This window comes from Lampris incognitus, chromosome 3 (genome assembly GCF_029633865.1).
Source record: "Lampris incognitus isolate fLamInc1 chromosome 3, fLamInc1.hap2, whole genome shotgun sequence".
NCBI classification, from domain to species: domain Eukaryota; kingdom Metazoa; phylum Chordata; class Actinopteri; order Lampriformes; family Lampridae; genus Lampris; species Lampris incognitus.
In genome coordinates, this window is record NC_079213.1 from 68,877,315 (window position 1) to 68,890,992 (window position 13,678).

General features: G+C 43.6%; 1 protein-coding gene across 3 annotated transcripts; it reads left to right on the plus strand.

Annotated features, from left to right (window-relative positions):
* Window positions 1-346: 346 nt before the first annotated feature.
* lhx9 (LIM homeobox 9) lies at window positions 347-11,938 on the plus strand. Of its 3 annotated transcripts, XM_056277271.1 has the most exons (6): window positions 347-526; window positions 1,701-1,903; window positions 2,483-2,838; window positions 5,130-5,135; window positions 7,529-7,731; window positions 8,525-8,779. In XM_056277271.1, exons 1-6 carry the CDS (start codon window positions 347-349, stop codon window positions 8,777-8,779), a joined length of 1,203 nt encoding a protein of 400 aa, XP_056133246.1. The 3 variants fall into 3 exon arrangements, with proteins under 3 accessions (XP_056133246.1, XP_056133247.1, XP_056133245.1); XM_056277272.1 differs by lacking the exons at window positions 5,130-5,135; window positions 8,525-8,779 and adding an exon at window positions 11,882-11,938; XM_056277270.1 differs by lacking the exon at window positions 5,130-5,135.
* Window positions 11,939-13,678: the final 1,740 nt, after the last annotated feature.

Here is a 13,678-nt window from a genome sequence, read left to right on the forward strand (position 1 = left end):
TATTTCTTTTTTTTCCCTTTTTTTTCTTCTTCTTCTTCTTCTTCTTCTTCCCTTTGGACAGATATTTACAGAGAGAAGGAAGAAAGCTTTGTTCCTCCTCATCACAACTCAAATCCCACCCTCATTCCTCTTCCATCGAGTTTTCCTTTCTTTCCTCCGCAGTTGCCTTTGCACTCCTTGCTGAAGAGGTGATTCGAGTCTTCGGGTGTGTGCGTGCGTGCGTGCGTGCGTGTGTGCGTGTGTGTGTGTGTGAGTGTGTGAGTGAGTGAGTGAGTGAGTGTGTTGGGCGCCTCTCTTGCCTCAGAGCCATTCGGATGCGCTGAGAGACCGAGGCGCAGCGCTGTATATGGAAGTTGTGGGCTGCAAGGCAGAGGCAGGCAGTTGCACGTTGCGTCCAGGACCGGGAGCCATGCTTTTCCACGGGATCTCCGGGGATCACATCCAAGGAATCATGGAGGAGATGGAGAGGAGATCGAAAACGGACTCGCGCCTCGCGAAGGGGATGCAGCTCAACGGTAGAGAATCGGTAAGGGCGACGTTGACTTTGATTCCTGAATATCACTCACTCACACACACTCTCACACACACTCTCACACACTCTCTCTCACACACACACACACATACACACGCCAAGATGCAGAGAAACGTGCAGTCGCGGAGAGCAAACTGGGGGTCCGTGGTCGCCGTCTGTTAGTTTTCCATCAACAAAACGCACAAGAGGCACGCGAAGGCGCGACCATACAACACAACAGGCAGGCCGAGATTTTAATTTCCACCTTGGCTTTTCTTTCACCAGGCCGCGCTTGGAATTTCCAGTCACTGCTCTGCAACTTTGCAGCAAATTAATTAGCCTATCAAAATAATTTTAAAAAAAATAAAAAAATCTTGCGTTTAGTCGAGGACACGAATACGCTTTAAACTCCGCAAACACATATGAAACATACTCCATGTATTCTATGCATACATATTCAACACTTTCTGCAAATGCTTCAGCTGCATTTTCTGCTGGCTGCTAATTTACCAGAATATAGAATGTCAATAGTAGCACACAACTTTAAATATTTGGGGATAATTTTGTCAAAGCCAGGTTTATTTTTTTATTATTATTATTATCATTATTATTGCTGTTGTTATTATTATTGCTATTATTATTATTTTCTCTGTTGTTGTCATCATCGTTATTGTCATAACGACGAATTGTCTTATTAAGTTTGTGTGACCCTTTAGACGTCACGGGGTTTGTTTTTCTGTCGCGCGCTGGCAGGCAGGGGCAGATAAGTTTTCATTCTAGGGGGCAAAAGGGAAGCGGGCCATGCAAACTAACGAAACGTCCCGTTAGCTCGAGTCCACACGTCTCTCGCGTAGCGGTCCTATAACTCGCGCGCAGCCACTAAACGTTGGGGCCCTAAACGCGGCTCTCGTTGCAGCGCACGCACGCACGCACGCACACGCGCGCACACACAAAGCCTGCACGTGCGCTGGAAGTCTAGAAGCGCTCTTCAAAGACGTTATGTTGGCTGTTAAATTCCAGCCATCTCTTTAATGTTCCCAAATCCGTTGCTGCTCCATTGTTACTGCCCCCCCCCACCACCACCACCACCAGAAAACTTGAAAGTATGATGAAAGTATTTCTCTCTTTCTCTCCCTTTCTCTCTCCCTTTTTTGTTTTGTTGCCTTCTTTCGCATCGCCCCGTGCCCAGACCATGCCTTCTATGAGCCCGGAGAAGCCTGCTCTGTGCGCCGGCTGCGGGGGCAAGATCTCGGACAGGTATTACCTGCTGGCCGTGGACAAGCAGTGGCATCTGCGCTGTCTCAAATGCTGTGAATGTAAATTAGCCTTAGAGTCGGAGCTAACGTGCTTCGCCAAGGACGGGAGTATCTACTGCAAGGAGGACTACTACAGGTAAGAACAAATAAGGTTAGCCTGCAACCGCTCCCATTTCACTCTCCCTCTTGTTCACGTACATGCGTACGCGCACCAAAGGCGCACGCGCACCCGTTAGGCCCAGGACCGGCTATGTGTTTCAAATTGACACGTCCGTTCGCACGAGAGAGAAAGCCCGATTCGCACGTTCGCAGCAACAGCGGCCGGGTTCATGTGCAGCCGACGCCATATCTTTTCTTTAAGCAGCGTTCTCCAGCTTGCACACATTAACCAGGGCTATGCCCGCTCCCGTGTTGTGCTGAAGCCTAATGGTCCATGCGAGACCTTTTTTTGTTGTTTTTTTTTGTTTTGTCTGAACAGATCGGCAGTCGCGAGCGAGACATTTGGCACCCGCGCCGTTACCGCAATGAAAACACTTCTAAACGGCACAGCCGTGCTTCTTCTATAGCGAGACTGGTGCTATCCTGCAGGCCCGGCGGCTCGGCTGAACAAATACTGCAGCCCATGCGCGGTGAAAGCCGCGCACGGGCTCCGTGGCTGATGTGTTGCCCTCGGCTTTCTCTTGCGGCGTCTTGACGAGCTGTGTCCTTGTTTCAGAAGGTTCTCCGTGCAGAGGTGCGCTCGCTGCCATCTCGGGATATCCGCCTCGGAGATGGTGATGCGGGCCCGGGACTCCGTCTACCACCTGAGCTGCTTCACGTGCACGACGTGCAACAAGACACTGACCACAGGCGACCACTTCGGCATGAAGGACAACCTGGTGTACTGCCGGGTCCACTTCGAGACCCTGGTCCAAGACGACTACCACCCACAGCTCAACTACGCCGAGATGGCGGCCAAAGGCGGAGGCCTGACCCTGCCTTACTTCAACGGCACCGGCACGGCCCAGAAGGGGAGGCCGCGCAAGAGGAAGAGCCCGGCGATGGGGATCGATATAGCGAGCTATAACACAGGTGAGAGAAAACGCCACCTCTGATGGCACAGCCGGGGTGTGCACGCACACCCAAACCGGAACACCAGCCCGGTTTATTTTGTGCATGCCAGAACACTTTCCGGCGACAAACAGGCTCTCGTTTTGTTCTTTCGTTAAGATTTCCTCCTTTTATTCAAGCTTTGTTTGTCAGTGCAAGGTTTAAGCCTACCATGACTATACCATTACTATATACCAGTAGTATACCATGACTATACCATGACTATACCAGTAGTATACCATGACTATACCATGACTATACCAGTAGTATAGCAGTAGTATAGACGTGTCATTATCAGAACTACTCAAATAGAGTCTGAGACCAAAACAGTGCATTAGACGTCTAAAATTACGAAATGGGCCCTAAATGCAAATGTTGGGGCAAAACATTGCCCCAATATGTACCAGAGTATTGCCCCTGAGGCTAACTGATCCGTGACTTTACGCGCATCTTTTTTTCTTGTATTAATTTTTAATGAGAATAACGCCGTGGATTGAACTTAGAACTGCAGCACGTGTTGTCTCGCTGATCGAAACCTGACCCCATTGTCAATCAGCTCATCGACTTTTATAATTAAGAGTAATATAGGTCAGAACAAGGTATAAGGGGCGTACGACCTGCACGTGCTGGGGAGGGGGGGGCGACGACGACGACGACGCTATTTTCTGATAATGGCGTAAAAGCGCTGCAGCCGAACGACAGTGCATATTTGGGGTCGTCTTTCTTTTTCTTTTTCTTTTTTAACTTGCGCTTAATTGGTGGTCATGCATTAAGGCGGTGTTAATGTTACGTTTAAACCCGGCATTCAAACAGTGCATTTCATAATCCGGCCCCGCAGCGTCTCTTTTGTCGTCGCTTTGGAGCATTAGCGCGCGGTTGAGAAAGTTGGGCATTGTGTGCCAAGTTTCCTCTGTTCCCCATGAATAGAGAGGAATAAGGGTAATCTGCCTGTTAATTGTTCTTCGTTAATTGGAGGTGACGTTGGAATCCCCCTGGTTTCCCAGCGCTGAATCATGCTCAGGGGGTCAGCACAGTTCTCAGGGACGCAGGACCCTACACCACACGACGGGCCTCTTGCTACTAGCTCTAAATAATAATAATAACAACAATAACAACAATAATAACAACAACAACAACAATAATAATAATAGTAATAATAAGAATAATACTAATAATTATTATTATATTATTAATAATAATACAGTAGGTGACAGAAAAGCTATGGTTCATTAATTGGTTTAAGCAGCCTGATGTGCTTGTAATTCTTAGCAAGACATCACGAGGTTTTGCAAATTCAAACTATTTTAGAGATTTATTTTTTTCTCCGGTAGAATAGAATAGAATAGAGCAGAGTAGAATAGAATAAGATTTCACGAGTTGCATTTCTGCTCCGCTTCTCCGACGAGACTCGTTTTGCGCCGGATGATTACGGTCAAATGACGTCATCGCCGTAATGACATCACGATTATAAGACCGCTTTATTATCCAGCTTGAATCACACGAGTCGGTTGGAATATGAACAATCAAAAACAAAAACAAAAACAAAAAACAAAAAAGTAGAAATGGGCAGTTTTTCTTTTTCTTTCTTTCTTTTATTCCCGGGCTGCTGGTTTAATCGATGACAAACAGGACACGATCGGTGTATGATGGTGTGTTTATAATAAGAGCGGGCCTTCAGTCTGAGCTGGCGGCTCGTCCATTAGCCACAGTGCCTGTCTGTCTATCTATCTATCTATCTATCTATCTATCTATCTATCTATCTATCTATCTATCTATCTATCTATCTATCTATCTATCTATCTATCTATCTATCTATCTATCTATCTATCTATCTATCTATCTATCTATCTATCTATCTATCTATCTATCTATCTATCTATCTATCTATCTATCATCAGGAAAAGATTCCTGTGCCTGCTGAAACTGAGGATGTGTGTGTGTGTGTGTGTGTGTGTGTGCGTGTGTGTGGCCACAGGGATGGTACGTTGTGTGTGCAGAGAGAGAGAGAGAGAGAGAGAGAGAGAGAGAGAGAGAGAGAGAGAGAGAGAGAGAGAGAGAGAGAGAGAGAGAGAGAGAGAGAGAGAGAGAGAGAGAGAGAGAGAGAGAGAGAGAGAGAGAGATATAGCGGCGTACTTGTGGGTGTAGAGACCCCTAGTGGGAGAAATTAAATTCAAAGCACGGCCAGGAGAAATGACTCGGTTCGAAAACAAAACAAAATCAGCGCCGGGAAGAGATTTCCGTCCAGCCCGCAGTCTTTACACTGCACCAGGAAGAACTCAGTAAATGCGTGTAATAAAGTCTCAGAGCCAGCACCACCCATATGGTTTCTAATCGCCACGTGACTTCTAGATAAAAGTGAACGTGCATTTATAATGTGGCTCGTGATATCATGCGGCTCCCCCAGTCAGTAAACAGGTCGTCTGCTGGGTTTAAACTGGTGTGCCATTTGCCTTGACCCATTATAAGAGAGGGTGGAGGAAAACATCTGCTCCACATCTTCCAAGACTCCGCTCGGTATTTCATCTGCTACATTAGAGAAATTCAAATGAAATATGAACGACAGTCAGTCAGCATTTAAATGATCCGGGGAGCTGGATTTTATTACAACTTCTACCTCATCCATCCATCCATCTATCTATCTATCTATCTATCTATCTATCTATCTATCTATCTATCTATCTATCTATCTATCTATCTATCTATCTATCTATCTATCTATCTATCTATCTATCTATCTATCTATCTATCTATCTATCTATCTATCTATCTATCTATCTATCTATCTCTGTCTGTCTGTCTGTCTGTCTGTCTGTCTGTCTGTCTATCTATCTATCTATCTATCTATCTATCTATCTATCTGTCTGTCTGTCTGTCTGTCTGTCTGTCTGTCTGTCTGTCTGTCTGTCTGTCTGTCTGTCTGTCTGTCTGTCTGTCTGTCTGTCTGTCTGTCTATCTATCTATCTATCTATCTATCTATCTATCTATCTATCTATCTATCTATCTATCTATCTATCTATCTATCTATCTATCTATCTATCTATCTATCTATCTATCTATCTATCTATCTATCTATCTATCTGCCCTGTCTGTCTGTCTGTCTGTCTGTCTGTCTGTCTATCTATCTATCTATCTATCTATCTATCTATCTATCTATCTATCTATCTATCTATCTATCTATCTATCTATCTATCTATCTATCTATCTATCTATCTATCTATCTATCTATCTATCTATCTATCTATCTATCTATCTAGCTATCCATCTATCTATCCATCTAGCTGTCACGTCAGAATCATAATAATGCGAAATATGCAAATTAGGGTCTTGCTGACCACTTTCTGGCTCTGCAGTCAAAGAATAGGCGACAACAGGCTATTATGTGGTGACCAAACGACAGACGTCCCGTAACAAAACCAGCGTTTGACAGCTAGAGAGGTGCAAGCTGTGTTCTCGCCGAGGATTGGCCAGTATAGAAGTCAGCAGCTCGACGGCTGATCACATGTCTGAGTCACACATGTTTATATTTACATAAACCCTTTTTTGCCCCTTTTAGATGTCACAAGGTTATATTCACAACACGTGGTATTTCATCCAGTAGTATGCTATATACATACCAAATATTTTAACACGCTGATGCAAGTAGCATGGGTTTGAACACCGGCTATTCTGCGGTGTCTTTGTACGTTTTTGCATCTCAGCCCTTCTTCTTCTTCTTCTTCTTCTTCTTCTTCTTCTTCTTCTTCTTCTCGTGTTTTACACATCCTGTGCGCCTGACAAATGAGGCCCATTAGGCCTATTAGTCTTCATAAATGCATGTCTGGTCCCCGTGCACAGTCAATATAAATCCTTTTTGGTTATATTCGCCAGAATAGATGACACTGAAACCTCGGCAATAAAACCGTCCACTGCATGGTTTGTGCTTAACTAAGCCAAAGTTAATTTTAGTCAAATAAATCCAGGTGTTGAGTGACGTATGGTGGTGTCATGTGGCAGAGGGGGTTTGAAACGTTTCGTTATTGGCCCTTCATCTCTCAGTGTACAATACTAATGGGGAAAAGACGACATAGCCCTGTCCTTATAGCGACTGCAGCTTTATAATGCAATGCACTTGATTGTAGATCTTTGTCGTTTCGTACCGTTTTGTCTACTACTGGATCTTTAAATGCTGCTTCCCCCCCAGTAAGTGAAAAAACCTGCCATCAGGGTGAGATAATTTCCCGTTTCCACTGCAAATCGTCTTGCTTCGAGCAAAAAAGAAAAATTTTTTTTGTTTTATTCAAGTGACTTTATCTTGATACAAGAGCTGTTCTACCTCGGGTGAGAATGGCATTTTTTCAACAAAACGTCTTTAAAGAAGTGAAGAAATGAATTGGAGAAACTAGTGGGGTGTTTTTTTTTCTTCCTCTACGGTTTGCCAGATGTTTCGCTGGTGACGAGAGAGAGAGAAAGAGAGAAAGCGAGAGAGAGAGAGAGAGAGAGAGAGAGAGAGAGAGAGAGAGAGAGAGAGAGGGGGAGACGAGTTTTGATAAACGCCATACAAGACTTCCGCTTGCGGGACAAAGCACATCCTGTGGGCGGTAGCTCCGTCCACAAGATGGCCGTTGTAGTCCTTTGCAGTCTACTGCTCCAGTCCTGAAAGCGTCCCTGTGCTCCCTGCCCTCGGCTCTCTCAGGTTGTAACGAGAACGACGCCGATCATCTGGACCGGGACCAGCAGGCCTACCCGCCCTCGCAGAAGACCAAGCGCATGCGCACTTCCTTCAAGCACCATCAGCTGCGGACCATGAAATCTTACTTCGCCATCAATCACAATCCCGACGCCAAGGACCTGAAGCAGCTGGCGCAGAAAACAGGCCTCACCAAGCGAGTTTTACAGGTAAGCTATAGTCCATTATCCTTACTGATCAGATCACCTCCCCCCCACCCCCACCTCCATACCTGTGTGTGTGTGTGTTCCCCCCCTCCCCCACGTCCCTCCCCCTCCCCCTTCGGCTTCCATGCCCCCCCTCATTTGATTCCAAAATGACGTCATCTTTCTGTTGTATTTTTTTTGTTTTGTTTTGTTAGTTTGTTTGTTTGGTTGGTTGGTTGTGGGTCCATTTAGTCATTAGTTGTGTACACAGAGGTTTTGCTATCTGAACCTTTTGCAGTTTTACATTTCTGTTTCTTGCCAGAGGTTTTTTTTTTATGGGGAAAGAAAGGAAAAATTATACAGTCTTTGTTTTCTGGACATAGACAACTGCTGAGATTATGGGGCAACCTCCCAAACAGAGTGCACATATAACTTTTGGATCTGTGGTTGAAAAAAAAAACAAAAAACAAAATAATGAGCTGAATATTAATCCAATTCCCACAGACTAAAATATTTATGGGATTGTTGTTTAGATGTGCTATTAAAGCCCCATTCTGTTGTAACTCGTGTTCAGGAAATAACTAATCCATTATCTGCCCTTGAAGCCCAAAAATAATGTGTTTTAAAACAGCTCAAATGACGGATCCTGTTCTCCCCCAAGTCAACTGTGATAACGTGATACGTGAGCCACTGTTGTTTATGATAAAGGGGGGAGGGAGGGGAGAGAGAGTGATTTGATACTTTCTTTTTTTTTTATAGAAACGAATCCATACATAAACGCAAAAAAAGTAAAAGCCACATTGGGATTGGTTTGCAGGTTTGGTTCCAAAACGCAAGAGCCAAATTCAGAAGGAACGTTTTGCGACAGGAGAATGGAGGTGTTGATAAGGCTGATGGCGCCTCTCTCCCTCCGCCCTCATCCGACAGTGGGGCGCTGACCCCGCCCTCCAGCGCCGCCACGCTAACAGACCTGACAAACCCCTCTATCACTGTAGTGACCTCGGTCACCTCTAGCTTGGACAGCCATGACTCGGGGAGCCCTTCGCAAACTACCTTGACAAACCTTTTCTAAACAACTTAGAGGACACTCATTTGTGTTGATTTTATTTTATACACACACACACACATATATATATATATATTTCTACATATATAAATATATATATATATATTGTTTTGTCTGTTTTGTTTTCCCTCAATTTGCTTGTTTTTTTTAATTTTATTTTTCAAACCGACACCTTTAAAGCAACCGGAGACAGCTCTTTTGGAACAGAGGGTGCTGTAATGTACACACGTACGAGAGCAGCGACAGCAGCGACAACAGCGACAACGTTAGAGCACGAGGAAATTATTCCAATGTGTAGCATACATATACACACACACACATATATATATGCATATATATACATATATACATACATACATAGATATATTTATATGTGTGTGTATGTATATATGTGCATATATATATATATATACATAATATACATATATATACATATACATGCATGTATATGTATATATATATGTGAACATACATAAATATACTATATGTATACACAACTGCTTGGCAGCCATGTCTGTTGTGCGCTTCACGTATATGCAGAGGTGGATTTCTTTTGGATGGGGACATTTGGAAGAAGATGTAAATCTGTAACGGATGGTTTCCACTATTCACTGGTGAAGGGCCAAAACTTGAATCACATTTTATGGACAAGCCGATGATTTGACTGAATTTGACTTTATTTGTGCATTTGAATTTGAACTAGTCTAAAATAAATGATCCCTTGCTAATTTATGTTTCCCTGATAAATTCCAAGTTAATATGCCTATCTCGCCCTCCGATATCTGTGTTTGTATGCACTATGTTCGCACTATCCAATTTAAAGCTAATTGATTTTTTTTGGGGGGGGGGTTTATTTTCTTTCTTTTTTTTTTTCTTTTTTTCCTTTTCTTCCTGTTTTGGAAATTCAATATGTAGAATGTCCTGTAAAGGTTAAATCCAGATCCTGGGCTTTAATTTTAATCATTTCAGAATGTTTCAGTCTGCTAGACTGAGTCGATTGGCGTTTGGACATTGGAGGAGGAAAAAAAAATCCAACAAATCCACGTGTAAAACGTTATAAAGTGCATTTTATACAGACTTGACCATCACAGTTCATGTGTTGGGTAGATGCTAAAGCCGCAACACACGTACACTCATGTCTTGACCCACACCTTCTGCTGTGAAAAACAAAAAAAAGAAAAGGAAGAAAAAAGAAAGAAAAATCTGTACAGTGGTCGTTGTTCAACATGTATGATGCAGTCACCCTGATAAGACAGGAAGTGGGATGGGGAATGGAGGGCCAGTTCATGGTGCGCCCCTGTCATCGGTCGTTTCCGTGACAGAGCTGATGTGGCGGCCTGTAGGCAAACAGCAGCCAGGTGGACCCACCTTCATGGCACCACAACTTAGATTCACTTGCACGGTGACAATATATATATATATATATATATATATATATACACACACACACACACACACACACACACACACACACACACACACACACACACACATACTGCCCAGTAGGAAGTGCATTATCGTTGTTATCATGTTGCTCAGGGTAACGATGTGATTCTAAGGAGGAGGAGGAGGAGGAGGGGAATCAGGTGGTGTCAACATTGCAGGCTAGACTCTTACAGCTGGCATGAGCATCCAAACGACCTCAGATAAGGGTTGAGTTAGCGTGCAATGGCAGCCAGTGGGCGATCATAATCCACGTGTTCTCCCTTTTTTTTCTCTCCTACTTTTTCTTTTTCTTTTTTTGGGCCACATTTCCACTTTCTTTGATGACACTTGCCACTGAGCAGACCAAAAACATGTTCCTTCTGGCTGACAGACAGACAGGGAGGGGCAGAGGGGAGGGGAGGGGAGGAGGGGGGGGGCCTGTGTGTTCACCGGGGTTTGCCACATCTCATTGTACGCGTCACAGTTTGTCCTACCGTAGAACCAAGCGGTACTCTCGATCTACTCCCTCAAGTAGATGCCTAACTCAGTTCTACTATGTGCCTTATGCTATGACTTGGGAGAGAGTTCGTCAAATTCAGGATATATATACATATATATGTATATATATATGTATATGTATATATGTGTATATGTATGTATATGTATGTGTGTGTGCTTGTGTGTGTGTACACACACACATATATATATGTATATGTATTTAAATATATATATATATAATATATATGTACGTGTGTGTGTGTGTGTGTGTGTGTGTGTGTGTGTGTGTGTGTGTGTTCTTTGTTAACTGATCCACATCCCTTTTTGACGCCTCACTAGTTTTTTACTGTTTTTTGCATCTTATTTCTGGAGATCTTTTTAATGGTGTATATCCTGTTTAAAGAGGGGGGGGGGCAGCGATGTCATAGAAAGCATTTGTGCACTCTTCCAGATATAGCTGGGTGATCCCACTACCTTATATATGGCTCTTCGTGTTAATAGTTGAGTACAGTAAGTGTTCTATCAAGATTGTCCATGTTCCCCTGTTTCTGGATAAAGATGGTGTATAGAAACTATTTCCCCTTAAATATTTATGGACCAAACGGTTGTTATATATCTTATTAAAAATTTGTGTGAATAAAAAAAACAAATACTTTTGCTTTAAATGGGTTTTACTTTTCATTACACTTGCCATTTTTTATGTTTTTTCTTCTAATTTTTGTTTTTATTTATTTTTATCCTCGAATACTATTTTTTTTAATCCCATCACAGCGAATGACAAAGCATTCAGTTATCGATGACCAGTTAATTGTCGTCCCCCATTATTATTATTATTAATTTTTTTTGCTTCCATTTTTTAATTTCTGTTTCCTATTTTATGTTTATAGTTTTTTGAACGTAATGCCCCATGGATTTGCATCTAAACCCTGCAGTCAAAAAATATGAAATTGCTTTTTAATGCATGAATATGGCTTTAAAATTTGCATTAAAGGAATGCTAAAAAAAGAAGCATAGTGATATATATATCTATCTATATATCTCTCTCTCTCTATATATATATATCTCTCTCTAGTATATCTATGCATTACGTATTGGTAGAGCTAAGCTGAAGTGAGAGTAATTGCAGACCCCATACAGCCAGGTTGCTCTGTAGTTAATATATTGTTACTCTATCGTTTCTTTCAGGGAGAACAAATCTTGGGGCATTACAGCCATACATCCCGGCGTTTGAAAATTCCCTAAAGTATTAACAGAAGGGGGAAACTTTGATGGGAATTCCTCACCATTGAAGACAAAGACAATATTAGGATAAAGAGGATAGCGTATTGAGAACAAACAAAACAACAAACATAAAAACTTGTTTCCGTCGCAAAATGTGCAACAGATGATTCCTTCTTTTTTTTCTTTTTTTTCCTTTTTCTTTTTCTGTTTCTTTTTTTCTTTTTTAAGTTTCGTCCCGAGTGTTTGAATCCACCGACGGAGGACACCTGCAATGTGTGATATTTCTGATATCGTTGTGATGAAAAAAAAGCCTTGACATTTGCTCTCTGTGTGTATTAGAATGGCGCACACACACACAATGGAAATAAAGTTTTATTGTAACATAGCTGTACAAAGCAGAATACTCTCACAGCGGGGCCACAGGATGTGATTAAAAGACAAGCAGATACCCTGCATGACAACACAGTGATGACACACAACGGCTGGCACGGACACTATCACAACACACACACACACACACACACACACATATATATATATATATATATATATATATATATATATATATATCTATCTGCAGGCATTAGGTGCAACCTTTTCCCTACTTTAGCCTACACCAGAATGATAGCTCCGATCATCCAAATTCCCTCCTTGCTCTCCGACAAACAAACAAAAATGCACAAATGTGAAAACGCCCCCCTTTATAGATACTGCTGCCCCCCCTACCCCCCTACCCCCGCCCCCCCACCACAGAAATCAGCTTGCTGTGTGTGAAAGTTTCTTCTGTCACAAGTGTCATCTCATGAAACACACACGACCTCCTTGAAACTCGGCAGCAGGATGCCCATCGGATATGATCGCACGGGGAGGACTGCGGAGCCGGAGCCCGGCCATCTGGCTGCACCGAGAGAAGGAAGAGAAAGAGAGAGAGAGAGAGAGAGAGAGAGAGAGAGAGAGAGGAGAGGGGGGAGGGAGAAGGAGAGAAGAAGAGATAGACAAAGAAGAGATTCTCATTTTGCATGCGTCTCATCATCTTGTTAACATTTTCCTTGAGATGTGTATTATTTCCTTTGATGCGTTGTACGATTCACTGTCAGCTGCAAAATAAAGCGTGTGAAAACCATGTGCTTGATGCCCACATACCTTATGGAGGAAAACACGAGTGTCGCGCGGAGGACACGCAGAGGGGAGGCTTCAAGCTCATTTGCTCGCTGACATCCGGCCCGCTGCGGCGGGTAGAGGCGGCGAGCTTGTCGCTCTCGCATTTCTCCGCCGGCGGTGTTGTTGGAAGCGGCGACTCCGGAGCGCGTCACAACATCCTTAAAGCACACGGATATACGACACGCCCCGGGACGACGACGACACACCGCGGCGGTTCACCCGGCACCCACAACACAACACACACACACACTCCTCAAACGCGTTTGATGCGGAGCAGGACTTTCAACCCCTCATCCCCAAAAATGGGCGTGGGATAATATTTTGGGGATTAAAAGTTGGGGGGGGGGAGTCACAGGACACTCCGTCGTTCTCGGTGTTGTGTTTGCGCCGCACACTAAAACCGATGGAGGGTGTAAAAGGCAGCGATGTCGCTCAAACACCGAACACGTTGGACCGTCGCTGCTCGCTTTCTGGCAGCGCGACGTGTCATTACCCTCCAAGTATGACCGCTGCTGTACGTATGCCATGTAAGAAGGGGGTTTGGGCAGAGAGAGAGAGAAAATGAGAGGGTACGAGACAGAGAAGCCGGAGTCACACAGG